A 15,973-nucleotide genomic window follows, 5' to 3' on the forward strand; every position below is an offset into this window, starting at 1 on the left:
CTGGAGGCCCAAATTGCTGATGACAGGGTTTCCCTAAAACATGCCCATGTACGTGGTATTTTAAAGTTTCTATTCTGTTTCTCCCCTGGCGTTCTCCCCACTGAAAAAAGAAAAGAAAACCATTCCCAAGCGCCCTCCTCCCTCGCTGTCCGTGCAATAAAAACATTCTTCTCTCCTAGTATCCTCATGTGCTCAAGCCTCTCTGACCGTCCTGGGCTCTGCTCCTACATATTCCCTTCGCAATCCCTGCCGTTCACCTCCCAGGTAGAGGGAAAGCCAGTGTCTTGGGGCAAGTGGCTACACGAGGGGAAATACAACGCTTTTCTTTGGTACAAAAATATGAAACCTTCTAAAAAGAAAAAGTGAAATAGGCTCAACCTTACAGTAGTATACCAAGTAAAATCCATTTTGGTTAAAAAAGAAACTCTTGAAATACACGCTTTCTTAAAGTTCTTGTAGCTGTGTTGTCATGCTGTTTTTAAAATATGAACACGATCCACTTAATTTGGCTATTTGGTTATTGTAAAGTGAAAACTCGCCTCAGCTTTGCTAAGTGGGCACCTCTTGATTATACAGTTATTGTTGCAAAGTCTATTGTGAAGGTACCAGCTCATCAGGTCAGCACATGTGGGTTCTGGTTTATGGGGGGTTGCAAACGAGCTACTCCCATTCAGTGTCATTGTCAGCCAGTTGCATTGTCTTATACCCCACTTTTCTAGCAAAGCTGTCATTGGTATGTTTCTGTTTGGCCCGTTACATGGAATTGGTTACCTGCGCTCCCCATGCTTTGAGAGGCCTGTGGAGGGAAGGCACGAGAAGGCAAAGGGAAGGTGGGAGCTGACACTGGCCTGCCAGCAACCTGGTCCTGCGTGGGCCGAATTACAGCTCCGTGTCCTGGTCGCCTACTGCCCAGGAATCAGGTGGCCTCGGGAGACACTACGTGTGGAGGGTCAAGTTGCTGTATCTGTTGTGTCCTAGGCTTGGGCAGAGCACTGGAGAAATAGGCTTGACCCAAGGGGTCAATTAAACTTTCCATCGGTGGAGACTGAATTTAGAGTTAAAAAAAAAAAAAATACATGAAATCTTTCCATTTGAATAGGGTGTTTTTTTTGTTTTTTGTTTTTTAATGAAACGTTTCCTGACATAAGCACCACAGAGCAATAGAAGAATGCTTAATTAAACTCTTTGGTGCCATTTTGGACAGTCCAAGTGCCAGAATAAAGCATTACAAGGTGTTTGGGGGGGAGACGGGTTGTGACTATCTCCAGAAGGACCTGTCAGACCCTCTGAGGTTCAGACCTTCTGCTTGTCTTTCCTCCAGTTTGTACAGGCTCCTGGCAAGGGCAGGGACAAGGGATTTCTGCAGGTTTAGGCCTTGTGCCTTCTGAGATACTATGAAACCAAAGACTGTGCTCAAATACAAAGCAAACACTTTGGAGAATGCCAGCCCTGGTATGTGATTGTGCTCTCTTCCTAACCTTTCGGGGCTGGCTGGAGTGTGACAGCCGCTGTCACTCGTGCCAAGGCTTCCCAGCCAAAACCCTTGGGACCGGATGTGCTTCCAGAATCAGACTTTTTTTTTCTTTTTTTTAGCAAGTCCATACAGTGCATAAACTATACATTGTATAACACCCTAGGAAAGTCTGGGGCAGCACTCAGTATTCAAATGCATTCTTCTTTCTGCAGCAATATGTATGAATAAATCAAAACAGTAAATAGCCTCACAGCATGTGAGGTTTTATGGCCAAATGACGTCAGTTCAGATCCGCTTTGCTGCCAAGTGAGTTACCAGAACTTTTGGTTTCCAGAGCTTGTTGGATTTGTGAACGGTGAATAAGGAAATTGTGGGCCCTGTCCTTTACCCTGCTTGTCCAGGGTACTGCAGGGCATTGTCCTGGCGGCTCTGGGTTCCTCCCCTTGCTTCCAGCTCCTCGCCCCATCCTACGTTTTCAAATGAGCTTTAAGCAGTTGGAGCTAATTAAGCTAATTAGCCACAGAGCTAATCAAACATCCAACTGAAGAAGATAACCTGGAAAGTCAGGCATGATGGTACCCAGTCTCATTCACCAAACCTCTCTTACTGAAATAAGGGTCACCCCAAAATGTGAGTAGGTTGTGTTAGAACAATTAAAGCGAACCTACTTCAACAGAGCCGGAATCGTATATGGATTTTATCACCTCAAGAAATGATAGTGGCAGAGAAAAAGAAAGCCTCCTAAAGGGATTCACAAACATGTGACTGACAGGGCCATGGCTGACAGCCACAGGAGCCAGGATAAACCCAAAACTAGCAACAAAGCAAAGCAAATTGGCAACAGATCCCAAAGCTGGGTGTCCTCTACGCAGGGGGGCAGGGTTGTGGTCTGGACAGGCTTACAGGGTTCTAGCTGAGGGTTGTCAGCTCCTCCCGAGATAAAGGGAGCTGCTATGTGTATGCTGTGCCCTGCTGGTTATACCCCTGAGAGACAGGGAAAGAAGTCTAGGTTTCTGTATGGCTTAAAACTAGGTTCTTGCTTTTGTAAACTAACCGGGTCAGAAGGTGGGGAGGATTTCAGATTACAGGCGCAGGGCCTCGGGGCAACCAAAACATACAAGGGCTTGGCAGGCGATGGCAGAACGTGATATGGCACAAAAGGGAAGGAAAACTAGAGAATAGTGCCTGGCCGTGATTGGGAAAGAGGTCAGGTCATTCCCCTCACCCCAAATGTGGTATTTCCTGTTCTGTCGAGAAAGCCAACATGTGGCGAGTCTGCCTTCTCCAAAGAGTTCGCAATCTCTCAAAGTGTCTCCTGTGAGTGCCTTGTAGCCTGATGTTTCAACATGAGGCAACTCCCCCAGAAGGTCACAGAGGTCTCAAATGATAGATGGCCTTTCCGAGGTCATCAGTAAAACACAGGCCCTGGAGACACCCTGTCTCCCCATCAAAGTCGCCAAACCTCAGGGCACCTCAGGGCCACTGGGCTAGATGGTGCCCAGCCATGGTGGCATGATGGCAGATCTTGCAGGGTGGGGCACCAAGAGCTTGCCCAGGCAAGAAGGAGAAAGGCTAATTTATGAAGTTCATAAATGGAGCTTATAGATGCTATAAACAAGGAACAGTGTATATTTCATGCCATGGATTTTTTTCTTTTGTCTGCGTCGTTCATATTTCTTTGTCCTCCTAATTAAAGTGTAATTTTTTACATACAATAGAATTCAACAATGTTAAGACTACAATGATTTTTGACAAACATAAGTCGTACACCATCACAGGATATAGGACACACTACTGCCACGGACGGACCAAACGCAGCTCCCCCATTTTTGTTTTGTGTATTTTCAAAGGGTTCGAGGAAAACAGAATGTGCCACAGAGACCGTATGCAGCCCGTGAAGCCTAAAACATTACTGTCTGGCCTTTACAGGATTAGTTTGCTGACCCTGATAGAGAATGTTTCCATCACCCCTCCACGCTCCCTGCGGCCCCTCTGCCGGCCTCACCTCCCCTTTCCCCCCAACCACTGACCTGCTTTCTATCACTGTAGTTTTGCCTTTTCTAGAATTTCTCATAAATGACATCATACAGTATGGTACCTTTTGTGTCTGGCTTCTTTCACTTATAACGCTGTTGAGATCTGTCATCTGGGTTTTTGTGTATCAGTAGTGCATTCCTTCTTTATGTCTGAGTGATGTGCTGTCCCATTAAAGACAGAGTTCGGCTCTGGGTGAAGTGGGGCCCTCAACGTGGCTTAACCACCAGGCTCAAAGGAGGAGAAAGGGCAGGCCCCGGGCCTGGCAGCTGGCAGCTACCCACTCTCACTGCCCCTGTCTCCGCAGGCATGAACAACCGGGAGGTGCTGGAGCAGGTGGAGCGCGGCTACAGGATGCCCTGTCCCCAGGACTGCCCCATCTCTCTACACGAGCTCATGATCCACTGCTGGAAAAAGGACCCAGAAGAACGGCCCACTTTCGAGTACTTGCAGGGCTTCCTGGAAGACTACTTCACGGCCACGGAGCCCCAGTATCAACCTGGTGAAAACCTGTGAGACCTGGGTCAGCAGAGAGAGGCCTTGTCCGCGAGGCCTCCCACCCTCCCCATTAGCTTTCAATTCTGTAGCCAGCTGCTCCGGAGCAGCGAGAACCGTCCAGGATCAGATTGCATGTGACTCTGAAGCTGACGAACTTCCACGGCCCTCATTAATGACACTGTCCCCAAATCCGAACCTCCTCTGTGAAGCATATGAGACAGAACCTTGTTATTTCTCAGACTGGAAAACGCATTGTATCGATGTTACGTAAAAGGCCAAACCTCTGTTCAGTGTAAATAGTTACTCCAGTGCCAACAATCCTAGTGCTTTCCTTTTTTTAAAATGCAAATCCTATGTGATTTTAACTCTGTCTTCACCTGATTCAACTAAAAAAAAAAAAAAAAAAAAAAAAAAAAAAGTATTATTTTCCAAACGTGGCCTCTTTGTCTAAAACAATAAAATTTTTTTTCATGTTTTAACAAAAACCAATCAGGACAGGCGTTTGTTTTTTTTCTTTTTATACATATGAATAACATATCATATATACGTCCCTGTACATACACCATGTGGGTGCTAACGTGGAGACTGGCCAACCTGGGCTGCAAAGCTTCGAGACCCAGAGTGAGGATTTTACTGCAGAATCAATATAAAAGCGCTGGTGTTATTCTGAAAAACCAGTAGCCTCATTTTTGGCTTTTGCAAAGCATGATTTTTTTTTTGATTTTTTTTTAATTTGGATTGCACTCTTGGTTCATGACTGTCCCTGTAGATGGCTGTTACTTTGGCTCTTTTCAGCAGACCCCAAGATGAATTCACAAGTTCTGTTTCAGTGTTTCGACTTACTGTGATTTGTCCTTGAAACTTAAAAGTGACCATATTTAAACAAGCAAACGGCCGATACTACCAGGGGAACCGGAAGATACCACACAAACTTCTTGTATAAAAATATGAATGCTGAAATGTTTCAAACGTTTTTATTTAATAAATCTTGTAACCACATTTAAATGGTCTAAAACCCATAGCATCGTAGTCATGGCAACCTGCTAAACTTTCTCATGGAACTAAAACTTATGGGGAAGGTGAGGGTGGGGGTTGTACATTTCCCATTGTAAAATAAGTGTTTTAAATGTCCTGTACTGCTAATGAAATGACTTTCTATATGTCCAAGAGTTCTCCAGTGGAATAACTATGCACTACTTTACAATTCATGGGGATGCACAAAAAAAAAAAAAGAAAAAAGAAAAAAAAAAGTATTACATTTTTAGTTGCTGTTTGTACCAACCTTGAATTACATGTTTAACAACCACAAAATCAAAAAGCCTATTTCTATTGAGTTTTTAATACTGAGTAGCAACTCTGAAGTCTTAATTCCTTTTTTGTTATGAATTATTTGTGAGTTTACATTTTTAAATTGTTTAACTTTCTTAATTTAGTAATTAAAAAGAGAGCATTTTACATTTGAATTTTTTTGTTCATTTGTTTAAATCATAGAAGGTATTCTAGTAGTGGTATATCTCTTCCACACCAAGTGGTAAGGACTCACCTGGTGAATTTAACCATTGTGCAATGATTTCCAAATGACAGAAACATTCAGGACACCTGGAGTGTTTTTTTCTTTTTTTCTCCCAAAAGGCGAGGCTATTGTCTAGCTAATTCAGAGGATTGGTAAAGCAAGACTAGGCATACGTTAACATTTTAATTTATCAGACATTTTCTCTAACTAGAATTTTCTGTGTCTCACTAGTAGGAGACACAATTACAAAGAGAATGAGACAATTACAGGGAGAATCTTTCTTGTCCCGGAGTCAGTATTTCCCAGTGCCCCTCCACCTCTGTAATGAACTTGCTAAGCAGGGAAATAGCCTGGTGTGGTAGAAGGGGCAGTGGGAAGACTAGGGAACTGTCCAGCCCTGGCTCTTCACTCATCCAGCTGGGTCACCTTGAACTGTTACCCGGCGTCTCTTGCTTTCGAGGCCTGTCTGTAAAATGAGGGGGCTGGACAAGATTTGCCGTCGGGTCCCTCAGACCTAAGATCCTGTGATTCTAAAATCATTGGTGTCGTGTGAAATCATGTGAGGTGGACAGTTTTCTTGCTGAAATAACCTTTGTATTTAGAAAGGATTTCCCAAAAAAGGGTTTTTAAAAAAAAAAGATGAAACAAAGGAATTTTCTGGTTAACCAAGTCTTTATGGAATTGTTTTTGGTATTAATACAATCAGTACAATTTGAAATGGGTAAAATTTCAAAGATCTTATTACATATAATTATTATCAATTACTGGGCAATATATTAACATGTTGTAGATATTTGTAAAGATAACTTTGTTTTTAATGTTCACATCCCACTAGGTTAGGTAATTTGCAAATATTCTCTGGAGGATTTTTGTTTATGTTTTTGACTTGGGTCATTCAAAAAAACTCTGGAAAAAGTCGTAAGAACCTGTTTTTTCTTAAAGAAAAAACAGTCTCTTTAAACCAAAGTATAGCCTTTGATTCATCAATTGAGTTCGTTGTGGATTCTCTCCTATGAAGGAAAACAAAGGATCTGAGTTAACTCGAGGGCACTCATCCAAAATGCAGCACACTGGACCTGTTCTGAAGCACTTGGAGTAGGGTTGCAGAATAACAGTAAAAGAGTAGCTATAAATACAAAGAAATCAGAGGCATTTCGGGGTTTTTTTCTTCCAAGAAGCTAATGTGCTGTCAAGAGCTATCCTTGAGGTAGACCAGCCCAGGCAAATGAAACATCCCCTTCCGGGGGCACCTAACACCTCCCAAGAAGCCTCTCTCCCTCACAAGTTGTAGCAGTTTGGGGTAAAGATGCTGAATTCTCTGACCAGTTCTCTTGTTAAGAAAGAAAAGTATCTTGAAAGGTACTGTAGTAGCAAGTGATGGGGGAATATTTTTTGTCCTTGTACCCTGGTAGTAAAGAGTAAGTACTTGTTCTATTCCCTGGGGAGAGCTGGCACCTGTCATTGCTGTGTTGCATAGGGAGACTTCCTAATAAACTGTTTCTTTCATAAAGTCAAATAAGAAACCTGGAGAAGACAACTTGACAAAGCTCAGACATTGTAAATGTGACACCATGGTTTCTGTTGACACATGCTCCCTGCGGCTTACAGTCTCCTCACACTGTCTGTCTTCTGAGCCACTGCATTCACGGTGCACCCATGGGCTGGGAGGACCAGAAAGCCCATAGTAACTGCGGGGCCTGCCCTGTGTAAGGGCAACGGGGTGTAGACCGAAGCGAACGATGCATTTCGCTTTGCCGTGATCACGGCAGAGAAAGGTGTACGCAGAACCAGGCAGTTCCACGAGAAAAGTTAAGAGTATTCATAATCCCTCAAAAAACGACACTACTGAAGATTTCCTGACAAGCGCCAGAGGGTGTTTACCTGGAGAAAGACAGGAATCCTCCTGTGGCTAAATCTTGGCACCAGAGGATTTTTCTAGTAGCACTGGAGCTGCAAAATTTTTATCTGAAATTCCCTATGGGATCTTAAGAATGTATACTATATTAATTGGAGTGGTTCTTTCATGAGTCTTGAAAGAAGGTAAGGTTTTCAGCAGGGCGCCGAGGAGAATCACACTGAAGCCCTGCATGAGGGATGTCATCCGTTCTTGTCTCATGGCTCAGGACAAGAGAACCTCACTTGACAGAATAGGCGTTTCCTAACAAGTTGTGTTTGGATAAAATGGTGCTTGGTCAATTTGTTCCTGAAAGGTATTTTAATAGGTTTATGTGACTTTTGTTGGCTATCTTACCACTATATTCGTATATTATACTGTTGGGATTCAATTAGGCTGTCCAAATATATGCTGGAAGGAAGAAAAAGGAGGGAGAGGAGGAGAGAGAGAGGGAGGGTAAAAGAGAAGGCGTAATTGTGGGGGGAAAGGAAGTTCAAACGAAATTTTATTCTAACAATGATAACGTGGGGTACAGATTTACTAAAGCAGATCCCAATATGTTTTTTATTTAATTCTCAAAAATAGATTACAGCGAAAAAAATAATGAACAATTAGTATCTTTAATATCTTTAAAATATCAAATGGACCTTCATAATTTATGTATACCTATATTCCTAGAAATTTTCCATAATAAATTCCTAAATCGTATCTCATTCTTTCCAAACATGCAAAATACTCAAAATCCCTTGGGTGCCAGAGGGATATATCTTTATCCGAAAAATTAATTCTGAGGACTGAAAATAAAAATAAGTGGTGTTCCAGTGTGGCAGGGACTCTTCTAAAGAAAATGAGATCAGCGACAAACGACGGCACCCCCAGCAGCCAGAACACTGTGCTCCTTTCCAGAATACTTACAACTCTTCTAATAATTTGTTTAATAATATGGCTCTTCTTTTTGTGCATTTTCCCTGCCAGGTTGTGAGCTCCTTGAGAACCAACTGCCTAACTCGTTCACTTGCTCTCCCTGCACCGAGAGCTCGGATGAGCCAATGGTAGATGCAGGATGGATTGACGGCTGAATGGAGGATGCTGTCAGGTAGGGTGAATGGTTGACCTGCAAATGCCACACTTACCCAAGAAACCTGCTGAGAACACCTGGATTCGCTGAGAGCTGCCTAAGGCACTCGCCCTGACTGTGTGAATGTAGTTTATAGCCTGAAGTGAACACCATGTTTCCCAAACCTTTCCCCAGAACGCGCCCCAACACCAGAGGGAATACACTTGTATCCTCTGGGACCTGAGGCCTTCAAGGTCTCACTCTTAACTTTCTACCATAATTTTATGAAAACTTGATACTATATTCCTAAGATGTTCATCTTTGTCTTCATAGAAAATTATTTTCCCAGACCTTCAGGTTGTGGGTTGTTAACCTGTAGTGTCTACGCATACCTCTGCATGACCAAGGGTTTCCTGTGCCCTGCTGGAGAAGCACAGCATGAAGATGTCTGTGAAATATTGCCACTAAGGCAAAAATCCTGTAGTTGGGAGAGGTAACATTAACCCCCAGTGATTTGAATTCTCTTGTCTGATTCTCTTTCTTCACCCAGCAAGGAACAGCCCCCTGACTGAGAACAGGACAGAAGACAAGGAGGTTTGATGATGAAAAGAGGAAAACCATCCAGAGCTGCCTAGAAGGCCGGTCTGGCCAGGTCAGCCGGCTTGTCCAAGATGGCAACAGATGGGAAGAGACAGGATGGAGACAGTGGACAGGGAGGAAGAAACCAGAGCTGGGATGAGAGGGGTCCTTTGCCAAGGCTGTTCAAGGTAACGAGATGACGGTGGATATGTGTAAGGACATTCATTTGTTCTCCAAACATTTGTTGGATACTCACTGTGGAACTTGACCATGTGCTTAGCACTAGAAAGTCAAAGAGACAATTAATATTCCCAGTCCAGTGAGGATGGAGACCTATAAGAGATAAGAGAGATAAGCTCTCCGCTAGGTGGAAGCACAGGTGGTAGCAAAGGAGGGCCGTCCAGCCCAGAACAGGGAGTGCAGGGCCGACTTCCTGGAGGTGATGCCTAAACTCAGTCTTAAAGGACAAGTAGATTATGTACTGCCTAATGGTAGGCCCAGTGTTTTTTGCCTTTGGATGTGTTTCCTTCAAATACCCAACCCCCATTAGGGGCTAGCTCATGCTTTAAATATAGAAGGTGCTCAGCAAATGCATCTAAATGAAAAAAACAAACCACACCAAGAAAACTGAAAATCAACATCTATCTATCTATGTATCTATCTATCTCTCTATCTCTCCCTCTCCACACACACACGCACGCACGCACGCACACATACACGCACACACACACAAGCATATAGCAGCATCATTTATTCTGATTAGTGGGAGGGTAGACAACACCGTAAAGGACAGAGAGAAAGGTTTTAGACATGTTGTCGTCTCCAATGGCCCAGCTGGAAGGTAGTTTGAAATACAGTTATAGAGTATGAGAATAAAAGAATTGCTGGGAAGGAAGCTTGTAATAACTCCTCACTACCTCTGTTAACAATGATTAGTAGGGGGTTTTCTCCCATTTATGTCATTCCTCTCCTTTCATTTACTAGCCTCTTTTGCTTCCATCATCACGCAATGTGTAAACTCTTGAAAGAAGGTACTTAGTACCAGTTGCAAGACGTTCTAGTTATTTTGTTTTGGATTTTTTTTTCCTTTGGTTAATTATCAAGTGCTTGCTTTGTAATAGTCAATGAGTAGCTAATTGGAAGCAAGAGAGAATGAAATGGGTATAATCAGATATGTTTTTAATGAAAAGCGTACATGTAATACTATGGGGAAATATTACTAAATAGCAAGAGATTTTAATCTTTTTGTTTTTTGGGTATGTTTACAAAAGGATCCATTTAAAGCCTCTTGTAAACTAAATCCAGGTATGTGAATTCTTTCATTTTTAGATTCCTCCCAACGGGTGAGCCCCGGCAGATACCAGGAGGGAGGCGGAGCCTCTAGAGATCACTCCAAACCACCTTAAATGGAACTGGAAGGTCTGTCAATTCCCAGAGAGCAGCAAGGAAATGGTGAGCAAGTGGCAGCAGTTGCCTAGAGAATTAAGGAATGAATAACAATGCTCTCTGGTAAATTAACCATATTACATTGTGCACTGCAAAGTGATGGAAAAACCCCTGTTAAAAACTGAATAATAATTTGCCCGCATCATTTATGTAAAATGCATAATTTTTTTACTTCAGTGGACTTTAGTTTGATTGAAAATATGAACAGCTCCAGTTCTGTTCACCAAATCACAATTTGTGAGATAATTGGGAAGGGGAAGAGGAATCAGACTGTAATCAGACAATCCTGTGTGAGCCACTTCACCCCCTCCTCTCACCTTCAAATTTCAGAAAATATTTGTTTGTGGGTTCCTGGAGGCCTCTAAGTGAAAGCGTGAGGCATTAATCACTGTCATAGCTATCACTAACCATGACCTCTCCATGTTCGAGAGGGGGAAAGTAATGCTTCCTTCTATTCAGTATTTCTCTGCTCTAAATCAAATACGTACTTGATTTTGAATTGTAGGGAAAATGGAAATGTAGCAAAGTCATACTTAAAACAGCAAGCCAAGAACAAAAGCAACGTGCTTGCTGCCGAAGGAGACCTTGGAAGATACACAGATAAAACAAAAAGCTGTGCTTGGCTAGGATTCTGTTTCGGCATCAAATGCAAAATGGAGAGAGAACATTGTTCCAACTGTAAGGATTTTGCAATCTATAATATCCGAAATAAAAAGGCGTCATGTACTCCACTTTGACATTCAGAAGCTGTGCTATTGCTATGAATTATATTTGTTCATGACTAATATAGGTTTGCAGAACCAGAGTGATCAAAAGTGGGGTGGCATTCCCTCGGTGGGCTAGAGACCCTTCACCTCAGCAGTTGCTCCCATACCAAACACTCTTCGTTTTCCTTCCTCTCCTCCTTCTTCTCCCATTCTCCTCACCCCTGCTCTTCATCCCCACTAGAACCATCGCATTTTTATTTAGGTGTTCACTCATTCTCTTCACCCCCGTCTCTCCACAAAGGGCCATTATTTACTTACTAAAGCCAGCGCTTAGATTTGATTTTTTGCAGACCTTTCTGTCTGCTTCTCCTTGTTGGCCTAATCCTGCCTTCTCCCTACCCTGCTGGTCCCAAGAGGCTGAAACTTGAACCCCCAAATCTCAGCGCTTCTTATCTTATGGGTGACCATTTTGGTTGGGCAAAGGAGCTTTCCCCAATCCTAATATCCCGCCCCACTCCTTCCTGCTCTCCCACCAACCCCTGCCCACTGGCCTAAGATTTATTAGACACTAGTTTTGTCCGTATGCCTCCTGCTACTAGCTATAAATTGCCTTTTTGCAAATTAGACAAAACCACCCTACCTCAAGACACTTTGCCGCCATCTGCCAGAAAACTATTCTAATAAATATGCCAAAAGATGATGTGAATGGTGCCGCCCTGGAATTGTGCAGTGTACAACCGGCACAACTGTATGTGGCATTCCTGTAGTTGGAAGTCACTTGAGCTATCTTGGAAGGCTGTGTAAAAATCAGAGCCATAGTAGGTCAGCCTCGCCTTTTCATGACAATTTGCAATTTCAAAATCGAAATCTTTCAGCCATGATCACAAATTGCTGAGGGACAGTTTCTGGAAGAGACAAAGAGCCCCCAGGCTGCAGTACTGAGAAGATTTGGCCTGCTGGCTGGGTAGATATAGCCCAAACCACACTGGGTGGATTTTTAGGAAGCATCAAAGGTAGAAAGCTGCTTAGTCTGAATGTTGGGGGTGAGGTGGGGAAGGGGGCTTGGCTTATATGTTGGTCAACCATTACGCCTCCCTGGGAATGGCTTCTTCATTTCTTATTGATTGTCCCATCTGGTCCCCTCCCGCCTTCACATTCAGCACAACCTGCCTGGTCTGGTGATCTCTTGCTGCAAAACAAACCACCCCAAAACTTAGTGGCAGGTACAGAAATGGTCATTTATTTTGCTCAAGAGTCTCCGTTTTGGGCCGGGCCCAGGAGGGACCAGCATCCGCTGGGGAGCTCGCCTGTGGCTGAAGGATCCGCTTTCACAATGGCTCATGCCCATGGCTGGCAATTTGAGGCTGGCTTCTGCCCACGAGCTCGCCTGCGGCTGTTGGTGATATCAGTGAGGGCTTTGCTGCTTCTCCACTTGGGCTCCCAGGTGGCTCGTGGGCTTGCTCACATGGCGGAGCCCATGTGAAGCCACCAGTTGAACTCCCCCCAGATGACTCCTGTGGAGCAGAGACAAACGGCCCCCACCAAGTCCTGCCCAAATCTCACATTTCTGAGCAAAATAAAAGACTGTGGTTTTAAGCCACTAACATTTGGGATGATTTGTTTTGCAGCAACATTTCACCAGAGTGTACAGGTCGGGCTGAATGTGGTGTGAATGCATTCCCACCTCTTTCTCGGATGCTTCCCGATGACGCAGAGTTGAAGAAGCTAAAAAATGCATTAGGACCACGGTGTCCGTTAGGCTGTGCCTATTAGACAGTCTTGCACAAAGCTAGGAAGGCAGACGTAAGACAGAAGCCAATTTCCTGCAGCTTTGGGCTGTTTAATGCTGGAAAACAAAGTCTTGGAGCCACTGAGGTCCCGTCTCCAGCTCCCTGGGCATCAAGAATCATTTGGAGAGGTGGCAGTGGCGAGGCTCCACATCCCATCATGCTGGCAGATGTGGTGGCAGCAGCAGTGGCACACTGTTCCCGGCCTTCTGGCCACCTCCTGACCATTGTATTGCAGCTCTGGGGTTTCTTGAGGTCAATAGTGCCAGTGGCAGCTTCTCAAGTTCCACCTTCCTGACTGTGGCAGAGGTGGCAGCTCTCCTGGCACATCAGTTCTGCCACATTCTGAGAGGCATTCCCAAGGTCCAGCACAGAGCCCTTTCTTCCAGCCCTTCCAACAAGTTTGTAATTCCCCATATTAAATGCCCTTTTGCTTAAAAACCCTAGTGTGGTTTCGAATTCCTCTACTGAACCTTGCCCGTGATACCTGGGTGATCCCCAAAGTTCTTTCCCGTCTCTGCCATTCCTTTGTTCTTGCTGACTTGCTTGCTTTTTCTCATTTAAACATCCCTTTAACAAGTACCTATAGAGTACCTACTATGTGCCAGGCATCGTGCTAGATGCTGAAGAAATATCTATGAACTAAGCAGTCACGGCCCCGCCCTCACGGGCAGAGCAAGGAAAAAGACCAGGAGACAGCAAACTGCAGGCCAAGGGCCAAATCGGCCCCCACTTTTTTCGTGTATAAAAGCTTTCTTGGATCACAGCTGTGCCCATTCACTTATGTCTTTTCTGTTGCTGGTTTTCCCCTACAATGGCAACGTTGAGTACTTATGACAGAGACTGTATGACCCACAGAGCTGAAAATATTTTCTATCTGGCCTTTTGCAGAAAAAGTTTGCCAACTCCTGCATTAGACAAATGAAACGCCGAGTCACACTCCTGCTGTCCCCCACATGTAGGAATCACCGTCAGTCAGGTCTGCATACACCGTGTGCCGAGCTCCAGGCTCGCATCTGAGCTCTTCAAGGGGATCCTCTCAGAGACCATAACAATATGTCCCTATGGTCTCTTTCTCACAGAGAAGGAAACTGAGATTTAGAGAGATTTGGGCTTGGGGGGCTCGGTAGATGGTGACAGCATCCACAGAGATAAAAGACCGAGGAGCAGGAACAGACAATAGGCAGGAGAGGACAGACTCAGTGTGGCCTCACAGCACATCAGGCACCGTGGACACCCACAGAAGGCTGTCGTGGCTGATTTCCTGCTTGGCGTGGTGGAAAGGCATGGATTTCAAGTCTGGATCAATTTTAGGTTCAAATCACAGTTTCACCACTTACTGACTGTGTGATTTTGGGTAAATCACTTCGTATCTCCAAGCCTCTTGGCTTCAGTTTCCTCATAAGTAAAATGGGCTCTTGTGAAAACTAACTAAAGTAATACTCATACATCATTCAGCACAGTGCTTGGTACATGGTAGACGTTTGACCCGTGTGGGCAATTTCCCCTTCATCGTCAGTCTATCCTTCACACGGTGGACAGTAACCTAAAAATCACAGCTTTGATTGTGTTTTCTCCTCTTCAAAAACTGTGATGGTTCCCACTGACCCCCACTAGTGAAAGGAAACATGAGGGAAGGGCCTGCCCAGAGAATAACCCCTTTCTTTAAATTCCCACATACAACCCACACTCTCTACTGAAGGCCATGTTTTTACCATGTAACCCTCCTCCCACCACAACAGCGGATGATCCCATGGGCAGATGCCTGACCTGGCAGAACCCGTCCATTGACTGGCCACGTAATGGAATTGTCTCCCTTCATCTGGAATCAAGAAGCAAGAGGCTATCTTGGTCTACAGTGTAGGCTGAGTCAGGGCCAGAGTTGGCCATGTAGGGAAACAGGACACAGTCTTCAGAGGGGAGCAGTGGTTGGAGATCATGGGCCACCAGAGAGAGAGAGAGTTAGAGCTCAGCACCGCTGTTGTCCACACTCCCTTTCCGTGAGATTTCTCAAACCCTTGCAGTACACTATCTGGTCACTTGAGCTAATTCAAGGTAGTTTAGGCTCCTGTAGTCCAGCTCCATGTTTTGCCAGCCTCTTCTCTCCCCTCGCTTCTACCATCACCCCTGCCCTGGATCCTGACTACACTGAATTGTCTATAACTCCTCAAGTATGCTCTGCAGTGCTCCAGCCTTTTCCCCGGGCCTGGAATATTCACTTGCCCTCTCTCCTCTTCTTAAGCCCATCTACCCTTTGAGGTCCAACTCAAACGTCTCTTTCCTCATACAGCTCTCTCTGATCCATCAGTCATAAGTGACAGCTCCCTCCTAAAAACTCCCCGCATGAGACTTCTCTCTGTGGCATTCACTGCCCACAGCTCCTTGAGTTTTCCTCCTTGCCTCTGTACTTACTGAGGGTAGGAACTTGGACATTAGGCGCTCGGATATCACACTAAATTCAATCCAACAGTTGATATCCTAAAGTACGTTATAAGTTGCTTCAATAAAGAGTTTTATGCCAATATAGGGCATTGTTTGTTAAAATGGAAGTGCATTTAGAGAATGCTTCCAATTAAAGGGATAAAAATCAAAGGGCACAGTTTTGGCCAGGAGTCCTGAGTCTTAGGGACCCAAATAAATTATAGGCATTTTATTTCCTGATTTGATTAGAACCAAAACACTGGATTTGGTGCCGTAATAGAAACGTTTCTGAAACTTTTAGCCTGGTGGAAAGTCTGTAGCCTCTTTACTGTGTTCGGATTGTCCTTGTCTACAATTAAAGCACCCATGCCTACTGCTGAAACTGGCTAGTAAATCCGGAAGGCCAAACTTAGAAGAAGCTTCCCTTGTGGACGTCGAACCTGCAGAGCTGGGCCGTTAGTTGGAGTTACCGGCACACCCAGCTTCAAATATATCAGGAGAGGGTGTGGCTGTACCGCCATGTGGACACATGTCCACTCAGGCTCAAGAGTCTATGGACCCGT

General features: G+C 44.5%; 1 protein-coding gene and 1 long non-coding RNA gene across 7 annotated transcripts in view; both read left to right on the forward strand.

Annotated features, from left to right (window-relative positions):
* FYN (FYN proto-oncogene, Src family tyrosine kinase) overlaps positions 1-5,021 on the forward strand; it is a 204,143-nt gene extending 199,122 nt beyond the window's left edge. For all 6 annotated transcript variants that reach the window (XM_019735019.3, XM_019735015.3, XM_019735017.3 and 3 more), the window contains one exon: positions 3,816-5,021. In XM_019735019.3, coding sequence (XP_019590578.1) covers positions 3,816-4,024 — 209 coding nt within the window. In that variant the 3' untranslated portion in view covers positions 4,025-5,021. The remainder of the gene's footprint in view (positions 1-3,815) is intronic.
* Positions 5,022-7,901: 2,880 nt separating this feature from the next.
* LOC141571697 (uncharacterized) lies at positions 7,902-11,096 on the forward strand. Its single transcript, XR_012496718.2, has 3 exons — positions 7,902-8,509; positions 9,021-9,237; positions 10,379-11,096. It is a non-coding gene; the product is annotated as an uncharacterized LOC141571697 (long non-coding RNA).
* The last annotated feature ends 4,877 nt before the right edge of the window (positions 11,097-15,973 follow it).

This window comes from Rhinolophus sinicus, chromosome 2, assembly GCF_057876585.1.
Source record: "Rhinolophus sinicus isolate RSI-liver-muscle chromosome 2, RSI-T2T, whole genome shotgun sequence".
Classification (NCBI taxonomy): domain Eukaryota; kingdom Metazoa; phylum Chordata; class Mammalia; order Chiroptera; family Rhinolophidae; genus Rhinolophus; species Rhinolophus sinicus.